The 12,598-nt window shown below is 54.4% G+C and overlaps 1 protein-coding gene across 2 annotated transcripts in view; it reads right to left on the bottom strand.

Moving 5' to 3' along the window:
- The window catches only part of LOC126344146 (nuclear pore complex protein Nup107-like), a 217,617-nt gene that overhangs the window by 155,121 nt on the left and 49,898 nt on the right, over positions 1-12,598 (bottom strand). The window contains exon 1 of one of the 2 annotated variants that reach the window (XM_050001998.1): positions 872-1,726. The exons of the other annotated variant lie outside the window; for it this stretch is intronic. Coding sequence (XP_049857955.1) covers positions 872-878 — 7 coding nt within the window. The 5' untranslated portion in view covers positions 879-1,726. Of the gene's footprint in view, positions 1-871; positions 1,727-12,598 lie in introns of those variants that run through there. 2 annotated transcript variants of the gene reach the window in all.

Here is a 12,598-nt window from a genome sequence, read left to right as displayed (position 1 = left end):
TACTGGGAGATGAAGAAGCTTGCACAGGATAGAGCAGCATGGAGAGCTGCATCAAACCAGTCTCAGGACTAAAGACAACAACGACAGGAGTTCCAAAAGCTATCTTGTCAGATAATGGTCCGCAATTTGTCTCCAACAAATTTAAGGGATGTTTAGAAAGCAGGAACACTGAGCACATAAAGATTTCAGAGTATTTTTCACAAGGAAACATGTGCAAAAAAATCATGAAGGAGTTGAAAAGCTTATGTCGTACTTATTGTCATAGAAAACATACGTCATGGGCACAATATATAAAATATTTTCAGAATGTCATCAGTAATGTAAATCATGAGGCTACAGGTTTCGCTCCTTGTGAATTGGTGTGGGGGGTAAGACCAGACAATTTGCTGTTTGACTTGGTAGAGCTTCCAGTTATTGTAGACGTGGCACTGCGTGTAAAAGAAAAAATTGCTAGAGAAAACATTAAGAAAAAAGCATTGGAACGTACAAGGCGCCATGATGCTAAGTATCCACCAAGGCTCCAATTTCCCAATTGGAAAATTGGTATTAGTTAAAACAAGGGAGAAATCAAAAAAGATTACACCAGAAACGAAAAAGTTCATACTAATCTGTATTAGGATTTAGTTAAGATAACGTTTCTCTGTGTTCGTATGTTCTGAAAAAGAAGAAGAAGTAGAAGAAGAAGAAGAAAGCGGTTCTAAATTATCTGCAATGCATCCTCTACCTGGCCCTCTTTCAAAGCCAGATGTTATACATTATAATAAAAGCACAAAAGGAGGGTGGACAAGTTGTGTTCTCATTACAGTGTAAGAAGGAGGACACAGAGATGGTCACTAGCATTTTTGATAGGAGATTCTGGATATTTGCTTACCTGGCATACATCATTGACACAGATAACAATCCCAAAGCAAAAAAGTGTTTCATAGCCGCAAAATGTTTCTAGTGGTACTCAGAAAACATTTGGCAATGCTTTCCATTATCTGTAGATCATCAAATCCTAATTGACTGAAAAAATTTTCCGCGAATTCGGGTATTGAGTGTATCATGGAAGAAGCTCCCGTTCGATTCCTGAACAAGTGGATGTTCAGCCTAAACGAAAAGCCTCTGGACAGCTGAAAACCGTTGTGACTCGTATGCAAAACTCAAACAAAATGAAGAGAAAAACCATAAAAAGTTGCTAGAAATGTAAAAAACAGTATGTGATGAGCATTTACAACAATAGTGTGTGGACTTTGTGAATAATATTAGTTCCAAGTCCATTTTCCCACTGCAACAAGCGACACCTCGAAATAAATCAATACCGTATCTCGCAAATTACCCGTATCTCGCAAATTACCCGTATCTCGCAAATTACCCGTATCTCGCAAATTACCCGTATCTCGCAAAAAGCCAAAACCTCGCAAAAAGCCAAAATACCCAAGTCTCGCAAAATACCAGTACCTCGAAAAAATCTTTATCGCAGAAAGTTTCGATATCTCGATATCCCGAAAAATCAATATCCCCCAAAAAATCAATATCCAGAAAAATCAATACCCCCGAAAAATCAATATCGCGAAAAATTAATATCCCAAAATGAATCACTACCTCGAGAAACACCGATATCCATACCTCGGAAAAAAAAAACTACACACGGAAAAATGTAGACATCGTAAACAGATATTTATATCAATACCACGAAACACATCGAAGCCTCGGGAAAAAAAAAGAAGGCCACACCCTAATAAATATCGACACCCCGAAAAATATCGACCCCACAAAATATGTCAACTCGAAAAATTCGATATCGATACCACGAAACACACTGAAACCTCGGAAAAAAAAGGGAAGTCGACACCCCGAGATATACCGACATCTCGAGAAACAGAATCTCCATTGTTAAGTATCGATCTCTGAGGTGGTATTTTGCCTTTGTCACCCGACCTCCGGAAAAAAGCCGACCTTTCGAAGCACGCACGCAGACACGTGTCATCTCTTGAGGATGTTCATGACAGACTGAAATCAGTAACTGGATTCATTCTTGTGTGTTGTAACTGGGATAAAACTTATTTATATAAATATATTTTATGTTTGCTGTTGTGGTTCCTTGGCGCTGAGAAGAGAATAAACTGAATGGCAGCTGATCAAGAAATGTTAGTATATTACTAGCATATGTATATCAGAGAGCAGCCAAATGTGTTAGCGTTACGTTACCAGAGGTAAACAGTAACGCTACAGCTCTGCGAATGGCAGGTGGTCTGGGTTGCTATGTGTATGTGTGTGTGTGTGTGGTGGGGGGGGGGGAGTTTCTCTTCAGCGAATCCACTCAAAGGTTGTAAGGCGTTACTGTAGTAGATGGTCACAAACAAGCAAAAGGCATCGAGCTTGATACTTTCCCTGAGAACCATAGTATCACTGGCTTTACACAGGTTACCGTGAGATGCTAACTGGGATAAAGTGCCCCACTTGCGTGAGGCCTGAGGACGCGTCCAAGTGACGTGAAACACTATTTTTGCGAACCACAATGTGAAGGTACTGACATTCAGTATTCAGCTGTACGCTGTTGCTACCGAATGTTTATTTTGTTACGCCAAGGCCAGAGACAACCCTGCCTACAGAGTAAGACAGAAACGACCCAAACGTGGTTGGTCAGAGGCATGAGGTAGGTGCAGAGCCCCACGTCGGGCCGATGGCTGTAAATGCTGGCAAAATGGCAAGCCTCAGCAATAAATAATGTGACGCCACAATCCTTTAAAAACCCTTGTTTTTCATATTCAGACAGAGTCCTGAGTAGATCGTTGGTGTGCCAGCTCCATGTCCGTTGTCAGCCTCCGACAAGTCTTGTTTTTCTTACTTGAGCGGTTTATAATGCTGCTAGTGTTTGCTACTTCTGTTACCTCTCACCTCAAGGACTCAAACACTACCGTCTGTTGTGCAACCAGTTGCACCTTTTGCTTTTTCTAATACCCAGAATTAGCCATCAGTGTAGTAGTTGGTATGATTACAAAGAAATAGCATTACTTAAAGACTCCTGAGTTTTTCGAGTGTTTTGCTACGAGCATCCTAACGAGTTCCAAAATCCACGCCTCTCATGGGTGTCCTGTGACACTGTAACGCCTTCACTATAAGTTTGTCTTTCTCCATTTGCTCCTAAACGTCGAAAATAGACGGACCTGTAAACCTGGCAATCCCATGTTAGGTCACGATACAGTTAAAGTTTTAAGTATCACGTCGAAAGAAGTTACCTAACTCATTTTTTGTTTGTTCTCTGGTACATGGCATCACCCCCTTGCACATCGAAATATCCGTGCCACAGTACTGTAGCACGGCGGTACAAAAACCACAACAAAATGTCACAATCCATGACCAAGACTATTTCACGTATTCAAAAATCCTGCAGAACAGAGGCAGCAGCGGGAATGATTCATGTGGATGGGTCCGTACAACCTTATGAAACACCCTTTAGTTGTTTCTTGTAGTGCAGTGGAGTAGAGGGAATGAGGACTCATTTTGATGACAACCCGGTGATCTGCCTCTCCTCACGTGACGTGTCTATAACAGCCTCCCCCCCTACCCCCTCCGCCTCCTGGCCCCATCAGTCAGAACACAGTTTATCTCTTCATACGGTTCTATTGTGTTCAAACGTGGGTACCCGCATTTAATGTTTTTCTTAACACACTTCATTTAGCAATAAGCAATTTTGTACCATTAAAACACTATTTTTATTAAGTGGCGATTTTTCAATCCTCTGCAATGCAGAAGATATTAGCCCTAGAGGGAAAAGAAGTGAACATAGTTATGTAGTAAACTTACTAAAGTTTAATTTTGTACTCGGAAACATTATCTCTAAAAAAACGATTTTCGAATTATTAAAATAAAGTAAAAAGTTACCTTTAAATGTACCCCACCCCTCCTCAACGATCAGGACTTATTATGTTGTTCATAGCACTCTTGCTACCACTATACAAAAAATTACGACTACACGTATTTTTCTCGTAACTTTCCTTCGTTGACTGGATTACATCACTGCCAAGGAAACTACTCAATACTCTTAGCTAGACACACAAACCATGTTAACCCAGCCCTCATTAGCGCATGTATTTGCGACAGCTCTTGTGTTCTAGTGAAAAGCTAAGTTCTCCTAAGAGACAGATATTCCATAAAATGACTTGGTTGTGACAGCAAGTGGTCAATACTATAAGATGTGAGGAAAATATTACAGTTCCAGCACTGCAAACCCTTTAGCCGCTAAAGACACCTTACGAGTAATATGATCTTTATAATAAGGTTGCAGCTTTCCTTCGGACGTTTAAGCACAAAGGTGCAGTATGATCGAATTCGTGAAATATTCTTCACTGACGAAATTTCATTGCGGTACACTGATCTAAAAAAGTCTTCGACCTAAGTAAATGTTTCGCACTGGAGTTCGCTAGCTTTCGTAATATCCGACCATCAGTATTTCAAGACGTGAAAAAGAAACGTATAAAATTAAATTTTGCGCCCAGTACTCTATCAAAACAAATATTAATGCATCATTAAACATCCACCCCGGAACTGAATTTGTGTGTCCCCTCCCTCCCATGTTTTCCCGTGTAGTGTTATAGCACGTGAAAGTACAGAACGTTATCGAAATGTTTGTGGTCCGTGTAACTGAGGCGGGACGTGGGCACCAACCGGTATCACCGAGTCGCATGTGGGAAACCGCCTTAAAACCACATCTGGGCCGGCCGGCACACCGGCCCTCGTAGTTGATCCTCTGGGCGGATTCGATTCGCGGCCGGCTCCCCCCTCGGATCCTTCAATAGGTGTGCTAACATGCGCGACAGTCTGGGCGTATTTTTTGTCCATATACAATGTCCATCAGTAAGCAAGAAAAAGGTTCTCAAGACACAGTATTACAATATACAGAGAGGTCCAGAAAAATAGACGCTCTTGATAATATCTTTGGAACAAAATGACATAGCTGCAATTTTGCGCGGTAGCGTAGTCCATTGTTTTCTCAGCAGATCTTTGCACAAGTTTTCCAGCAGATGACAGTGTAGGAATGAATGAACTAAGACTGCCATTTGAGCAACGAAAGGCCGTACTGAGGTGGTGCTGGAAGTACGAAAACATGGAGTTACAATGGCAGTGACTTAATGTATACAGAACTCAGCCACCAACACGTACAACAATTTATTGTGTTTGGGATAAATCTGAAGCTGACGCTACTGTTCATGATATGCAGAAGTAAAGGTTTGGCCGATCAAACAGGTGAGCAAGTCCAGCTTCCAGCGCTGCTGTGTACCTGTAGTTTACAAGGTCACCCAAAAGTCTGAAGCAGGGTGCACGTGAAAGTGGGTTGAGCCAATCATGCACATGACGTATTCTGGAGGCTGCAAAGGGGAAAGTGTACGTTCCAAGATCGCTGCAATCTGTGAACGAGGACGACCCGGATCGAAGGATGGAGTATTGCGAGTGGTTTGAAGGCATGCCTTGCGAGGATGAACGGTCTGCAGGGATGCGTATCTGGTCTGACGAGACCCAATTCAAACTGAACGGAACTGTAAACCGCCGCAATTGTGGACACTGGGATCCTGAAGATCCTCACATTCACGTGGACAAACATGTTAATCTACCGGGTGTTAATGTGTGGTGTGGTTTGATTGACCCATTCTTCTTTGAAGATACCGTAACTGCTGAGGTGTACCTTCATATGCTGCAAACATTTATTATACCTACCACGCGAGAGGTGTTAGGAAATGCAGAGTTTACCGACAACAAGATGGCGCTCTGCCTAGTTACCAGCGATATCATATCCTACTTGAATGAAAACCTACCGGGACGACGGATAGGTCGAAAAGGAACCTTTTAGTACCCATCACGGTTTCCAAATCTTACACCTTTTGACCTGTACCTGTTGGGGACCTTGAACAAATAAGTTTACCAACAGAAGCCTGCTATACTAAACGAGCTACGAGAAACCGTAGAGGCGTCCTGTGGAGCTATCAACACTGGCAAAACTGACATCCCTAGTTCGGACTACAGTTCAGCGGCATGAGCGTTGTTTGGCTGCTAATGGGGGTCGCTTTGTACGCACAAAATAGCCTCCTCCTAGTACAGCAATTTAACTTTATGTCATTTTTTCCATTAATACTGTCTATCAAAGGATGTCTACATTTTTGTGGGGCACTCTGTATTCCTTTTGTTTATAAACAATCATTTCGGTATAATTTCCTTGAGTAGTAGGCTGTTCAGCGTCCAGTTCCAAATTTTCGGTTACAGGTCTTCATTTATGCAACATTCCGGTGCTGCTCCCTGTTGGCCTTTTGTGGTATCATTCATAAAAACACGCTTGCATTGTTTGACAGAAGATTATGGCGCCATTCGGCGCCAAAACGTAGACACAGACAAAGAGAAAGTAAAATTATAAATGACTTCTCATCCCCTTCGTTACACTTATTTAAGTTAACTTAGGTATGTTTTTTATAATGCTTCAAGACATCCATTCGGAACTCGTTCCAGTTCGTATCTAAGTGCACTAGATGAAACGGGAGGGGGGGGGGGGGGGGGGCGAGAAAAGATACATTGCGTCTGCACCACCACATCAGGACATAGTATGCCCAAACAAACAGCTGAAAATGAAAACGGTTAACGGTTTTCCTACACGATAATTAACGCCAGCAAATACCAACACATCTCGAGGGAAGTCTTAAATTCCAAATGAACCATTAAGTGGGAACACGACATAAGACCTGTTTAGCAAGAAATTCCTGAGTAACACCGCTCCTGCGTGCAGAAACTCTGTGCCAATGTTGAAGTCAGTTTCTCACAAAGTTTCGTTCCGTTATTCAGTCAGGAGGAAACGATTAAATTAGCTCCAGTAACTGCACTAGCATTCGCTACGAAATCATCATAGGATAAAATCATTGCCAACGCAGCAGATCTCTGATTAAGGAAGAATGGCGAAGGAGATCGACCGTTTTCTTTCAAAGAAAGAATAGCTAATCAGAGAGAGAGAGAGAGAGAGAGAGAGAGAGAGAGAGAGAGAGAGAGACGGGGGAGGGAGGAGTGGGAGAGAGAGACGGGGGAGGGAGGAGTGGGAGAGAGAGACGGGGGAGGGAGGAGTGGGAGAGAGAGACGGGGGAGGGAGGAGTGGGAGAGAGAGACGGGGGAGGGAGGAGTGGGAGAGAGAGACGGGGGAGGGAGGAGTGGGAGAGAGAGACGGGGGAGGGAGGAGTGGGAGAGAGAGACGGGGGAGGGAGGAGTGGGAGAGAGAGACGGGGTGGGGGGAGTGGGAGAGAGAGACGGGGTGGGGGGGAGTGGGAGAGAGAGACGGGGTGGGGGGGGAGTGGGAGAGAGTGACGGGGGCTAGCGTGGGAGAGAGCGACGGGGGCTAGCGTGGGAGAGAGCGACGGGGGCTGGGGTGGGAGAGAGCGACGGGGGCTGGGGGGGAGAGAGCGACGGGGGCTGGGGGGGGGAGAGCGACGGGCGCTGGGGGGGGGGAGAGCGACGGGCGCTAGGGGGGGGGGGGGGGAGAGCGACGGGCGCTAGGGGGGGGGGGGGAGAGCGACGGGCGCTAGGGGGGGGGGGGAGAGCGACGGGCGCTAGGGGGGGGGAGAGCGACGGGCGCTAGGGGGGGGGGAGAGCGACGGGCGCTAGGGGGGGGGGGAGAGCGACGGGCACTAGGGGGGGGGAGAGCGACGGGCGCTAGGGGGGGGGAGAGCGACGGGCGCTAGGGGGGGGGAGAGCGACGGGCGCTAGGGGGGGGGGGAGAGCGACGGGCGCTAGGGGGGGGGGGAGAGCGACGGGCGCTAGGGGGGGGGGGGGGGAGAGCGACGGGCGCTAGGGGGGGGGAGAGCGACGGGCGCTAGGGGGGGGGGGAGAGCGACGGGCGCTAGGGGGGGGGGAGAGCGACGGGCGCTAGGGGGGGGGGAGAGCGACGGGCGCTAGGGGGGGGGAGAGAGCGACGGGCGCTAGGGGGGGGGAGAGAGCGACGGGCGCTAGGGGGGGGGAGAGAGCGACGGGCGCTAGGGGGGGGGAGAGAGCGACGGGCGCTAGGGGGGGAGAGAGCGACGGGCGCTAGGGGGGGGAGAGAGCGACGGGCGCTAGGGGGGGGAGAGAGCGACGGGCGCTTGGGGGGGAGAGAGCGACGGGCGCTTGGGGGGGAGAGAGCGACGGGCGCTTGGGGGGGAGAGAGCGACGGGCGCTTGGGGGGGAGAGAGCGACGGGCGCTTGGGGGGGAGAGAGCGACGGGCGCTTGGGGGGGGAGAGAGCGACGGGCGCTTGGGGGGGGAGAGAGCGACGGGCGCTTGGGGGGGAGAGAGCGACGGGCGCTTGGGGGGGGAGAGAGCGACGGGCGCTTGGGGGGGAGAGAGCGACGGGCGCTTGGGGGGGGAGAGAGCGACGGGCGCTTGGGGGGGGAGAGAGCGACGGGCGCTTGGGGGGGGAGAGAGCGACGGGCGCTTGGGGGGGGGAGAGAGCGACGGGCGCTTGGGGGGGGAGAGAGCGACGGGGGCTAGAGGGGGGGAGAGAGCGACGGGCGCTTGGGGGGGGAGAGAGCGACGGGGGCTAGAGGGGGAGAGAGCGACGGGGGCTAGAGGGGGAGAGAGCGACGGGGGCTAGAGGGGGAGAGAGCGACGGGGGCTAGAGGGGGAGAGAGCGACGGGGGCTAGAGGGGGAGAGAGCGACGGGGGCTAGAGGGGGAGAGAGCGACGGGGGCTAGAGGGGGAGAGAGCGACGGGGGCTAGAGGGGGAGAGAGCGACGGGGGCTAGAGGGGGAGAGAGCGACGGGGGCTAGAGGGGGAGAGAGCGACGGGGGCTAGAGGGGGAGAGAGCGACGGGGGCTAGAGGGGGAGAGAGCGACGGGGGCTAGAGGGGGAGAGAGCGACGGGGGCTAGAGGGGGTGAGAGCGACGGGGGCTAGAGGGGGTGAGAGCGACGGGGGGGGGAGAGTGGGAGAGAGCGACGGGGGGGTGGGAGAGTGGGAGAGAGCGACGGGGGGGGAGAGTGGGAGAGAGCGACGGGGGGGAGAGTGGGAGAGAGCGACGGGGGGGAGAGTGGGAGAGAGCGACGGGGGGGGGGAGAGTGGGAGAGAGCGACGGGGGGGGGGAGAGTGGGAGAGAGCGACGGGGGGGGAGAGTGGGAGAGAGCGACAGGGGGGGGAGAGTGGGAGAGAGCGACAGGGGGGGAGAGTGGGAGAGAGCGACAGGGGGGGGAGAGTGGGAGAGAGCGACAGGGGGGGGAGAGTGGGAGAGAGCGACGGGGGGGGAGTGGGAGAGAGCGACGGGGGGGGAGTGGGAGAGAGCGACGGGGGGGGGAGAGTGGGAGATAGCGACGGGGGGGGAGAGTGGGAGATAGCGACGGGGGGGGGAGTGGGAGATAGCGACGGGGGGGGGGGGAGTGGGAGAGAGCGACGGGGGGGGAGAGTGGGAGAGAGCGACGGGGGGGGAGAGTGGGAGAGAGCGACGGGGGGGAGAGTGGGAGAGAGCGACGGGGGGGAGAGTGGGAGAGAGCGACGGGGGGGGAGAGTGGGAGAGAGCGACGGGGGGGGGAGAGTGGGAGAGAGCGACGGGGGGGGAGAGTGGGAGAGAGCGACGGGGGGGGAGAGTGGGAGAGAGCGACGGGGGGGGAGAGTGGGAGAGAGCGACGGGGGGGGGAGAGTGGGAGAGAGCGACGGGGGGGGGGAGTGGGAGAGAGCGACGGGGGGGAGAGTGGGAGAGAGCGACGGGGGGGGGAGAGTGGGATGAGAGCGACGGGGGGGGGGGAGAGTGGGAGAGAGCGACGGGGGGGGGAGAGTGGGAGAGAGCGACGGGGGGGGGGAGAGTGGGAGAGAGCGACGGGGGGGGGGGGGAGAGTGGGAGAGAGCGACGGGGGGGGGTATAGTGAGAGAGAGCGACGGGGGGGGGGGTATAGTGAGAGAGAGCGACGGGGGGGGGGTATAGTGAGAGAGAGCGACGGGGGGGGGGTATAGTGAGAGAGAGCGACGGGGGGGTAGAGTGAGAGAGAGCGACGGGGGGGGTAGAGTGAGAGAGAGCGACGGGGGGGGTAGAGTGAGAGAGAGCGACGGGGGGGTAGAGTGAGAGAGAGCGACGGGGGGGTAGAGTGAGAGAGAGCGACGGGGGGGTAGAGTGAGAGAGAGCGACGGGGGGGTAGAGTGAGAGAGAGCGACGGGGGGGTAGAGTGAGAGAGAGCGACGGGGGGGTAGAGTGAGAGAGAGCGACGGGGGGGTAGAGTGAGAGAGAGCGACGGGGGGGGTAGAGTGAGAGAGAGCGACGGGGGGGTAGAGTGAGAGAGAGCGACGGGGGGGTAGAGTGAGAGAGAGCGACGGGGGGGGGGTATAGTGAGAGAGAGCGACGGGGGGGGGTATAGTGAGAGAGAGCGACGGGGGGGGGGGGTGTATAGTGAGAGAGAGCGACGGGGGGGGGGTATAGTGAGAGAGAGCGACGGGGGGGGGGGTATAGTGAGAGAGAGCGACGGGGGGGGGGGGGTATAGTGAGAGTGCGACGGGGGGGGGGTATAGTGAGAGAGAGCGACGGGGGGGGTATAGTGAGAGAGAGCGACGGGGGGGGTAGAGTGAGAGAGAGCGACGGGGGGGTAGAGAGAGAGAGAGCGACGGGGGGGTAGAGTGAGAGAGAGCGACGGGGGGGTAGAGTGAGAGAGAGCGACGGGGGGGGTAGAGTGAGAGAGAGCGACGGGGGGTAGAGTGAGAGAGAGCGACGGGGGGTAGAGTGAGAGAGAGCGACGGGGGGGGTAGAGTGAGAGAGAGCGACGGGGGGGTAGAGTGAGAGAGAGCGACGGGGGGGTAGAGTGAGAGAGAGCGACGGGGGGGTAGAGTGAGAGAGAGCGACGGGGGGGTAGAGTGAGAGAGAGCGACGGGGGGGTAGAGTGAGAGAGAGCGACGGGGGGGTAGAGTGAGAGAGAGGACGGGGGGGTAGAGTGAGAGAGAGCGACGGGGGGGGAGAGTGGGAGATAGCGACGGGGGGGTAGAGTGAGAGAGAGCGACGGGGGGGTAGAGTGAGAGAGAGCGACGGGGGGGTAGAGTGAGAGAGAGCGACGGGGGGGTAGAGTGAGAGAGAGCGACGGGGGGGTAGAGTGAGAGAGAGCGACGGGGGGGTAGAGTGAGAGAGAGCGACGGGGGGGTAGAGTGAGAGAGAGCGACGGGGGGAGAGGGGGGGAGGGAGGGGGAGGAAGAAAGAGAGAGAGAGCGACGGGGGGGTAGAGTGAGAGAGAGCGACGGGGGGGGTAGAGTGAGAGAGAGCGACGGGGGGGGTAGAGTGAGAGAGAGCGACGGGGGGGGTAGAGTGAGAGAGAGCGACGGGGGGGTAGAGTGAGAGAGAGCGACGGGGGGGGGGTATAGTGAGAGAGAGCGACGGGGGGGGGGGTATAGTGAGAGAGAGCGACGGGGGGGGGTATAGTGAGAGAGAGCGACGGGGGGGGGGGGTATAGTGAGAGAGAGCGACGGGGGGGGGGGGTATAGTGAGAGAGAGCGACGGGGGGGGGGTATAGTGAGAGTGCGACGGGGGGGGGGGGTTATAGTGAGAGTGCGACGGGGGGGGGGGTATAGTGAGAGAGAGCGACGGGGGGGGGTATAGTGAGAGAGAGCGACGGGGGGGTAGAGTGAGAGAGAGCGACGGGGGGGGTAGAGTGAGAGAGAGCGACGGGGGGGTAGAGTGAGAGAGAGCGACGGGGGGGGTAGAGTGAGAGAGAGCGACGGGGGGGTTAGAGTGAGAGAGAGCGACGGGGGGTAGAGTGAGAGAGAGCGACGGGGGGGTAGAGTGAGAGAGAGCGACGGGGGGGGTAGAGTGAGAGAGAGCGACGGGGGGGTAGAGTGAGAGAGAGCGACGGGGGGGGTAGAGTGAGAGAGAGCGACGGGGGGGGTAGAGTGAGAGAGAGCGACGGGGGGGTAGAGTGAGAGAGAGCGACGGGGGGGGTAGAGTGAGAGAGAGGACGGGGGGGTAGAGTGAGAGAGAGCGACGGGGGGGTAGAGTGAGAGAGAGCGACGGGGGGGTAGAGTGAGAGAGAGCGACGGGGGGGTAGAGTGAGAGAGAGCGACGGGGGGGGTAGAGTGAGAGAGAGCGACGGGGGGGTAGAGTGAGAGAGAGCGACGGGGGGGTAGAGTGAGAGAGAGCGACGGGGGGGTAGAGTGAGAGAGAGCGACGGGGGGGTAGAGTGAGAGAGAGCGACGGGGGGAGAGGGGGGGAGGGAGGGGGAGGAAGAAAGAGAGAGAGAGAGAGAGAGAGAGAGAGAGGAGAGAGAGAGAGAGAGAGAGAGAGAGAGAGAGAGAGAGGGGGAGAGAGGTAGAGAGGTAGAGAGGGGAGAGAGGTAGAGAGGTAGAGAGGTAGAGAGGTAGAGAGGTAGAGAGGTAGAGAGGTAGAGAGGTAGAGAGGTAGAGAGGGACAGAGGGAGAGAGGGACAGAGGGAGAGAGGGACAGAGGGAGAGAGGGACAGAGGGACAGAGGGAGAGAGGGACAGAGGGACAGAGGGACAGAGGGACAGAGGGACAGAGGGACAGAGGGACAGAGGGACAGAGGGACAGAGGGACAGAGGGACAGAGGGACAGAGGGACAGAGGGACAGAGGGAGAGAGGGACAGAGGGAGAGAGGGACAGAGGGACAGAGGGAGAGAGGGACAGAGGGAGAGAG

This window comes from Schistocerca gregaria, chromosome 1 (genome assembly GCF_023897955.1).
Source record: "Schistocerca gregaria isolate iqSchGreg1 chromosome 1, iqSchGreg1.2, whole genome shotgun sequence".
NCBI classification, from domain to species: domain Eukaryota; kingdom Metazoa; phylum Arthropoda; class Insecta; order Orthoptera; family Acrididae; genus Schistocerca; species Schistocerca gregaria.
The sequence above is the reverse complement of the archived record's forward strand: the minus strand, read 5'-3'. Positions and strand labels throughout refer to the sequence as shown.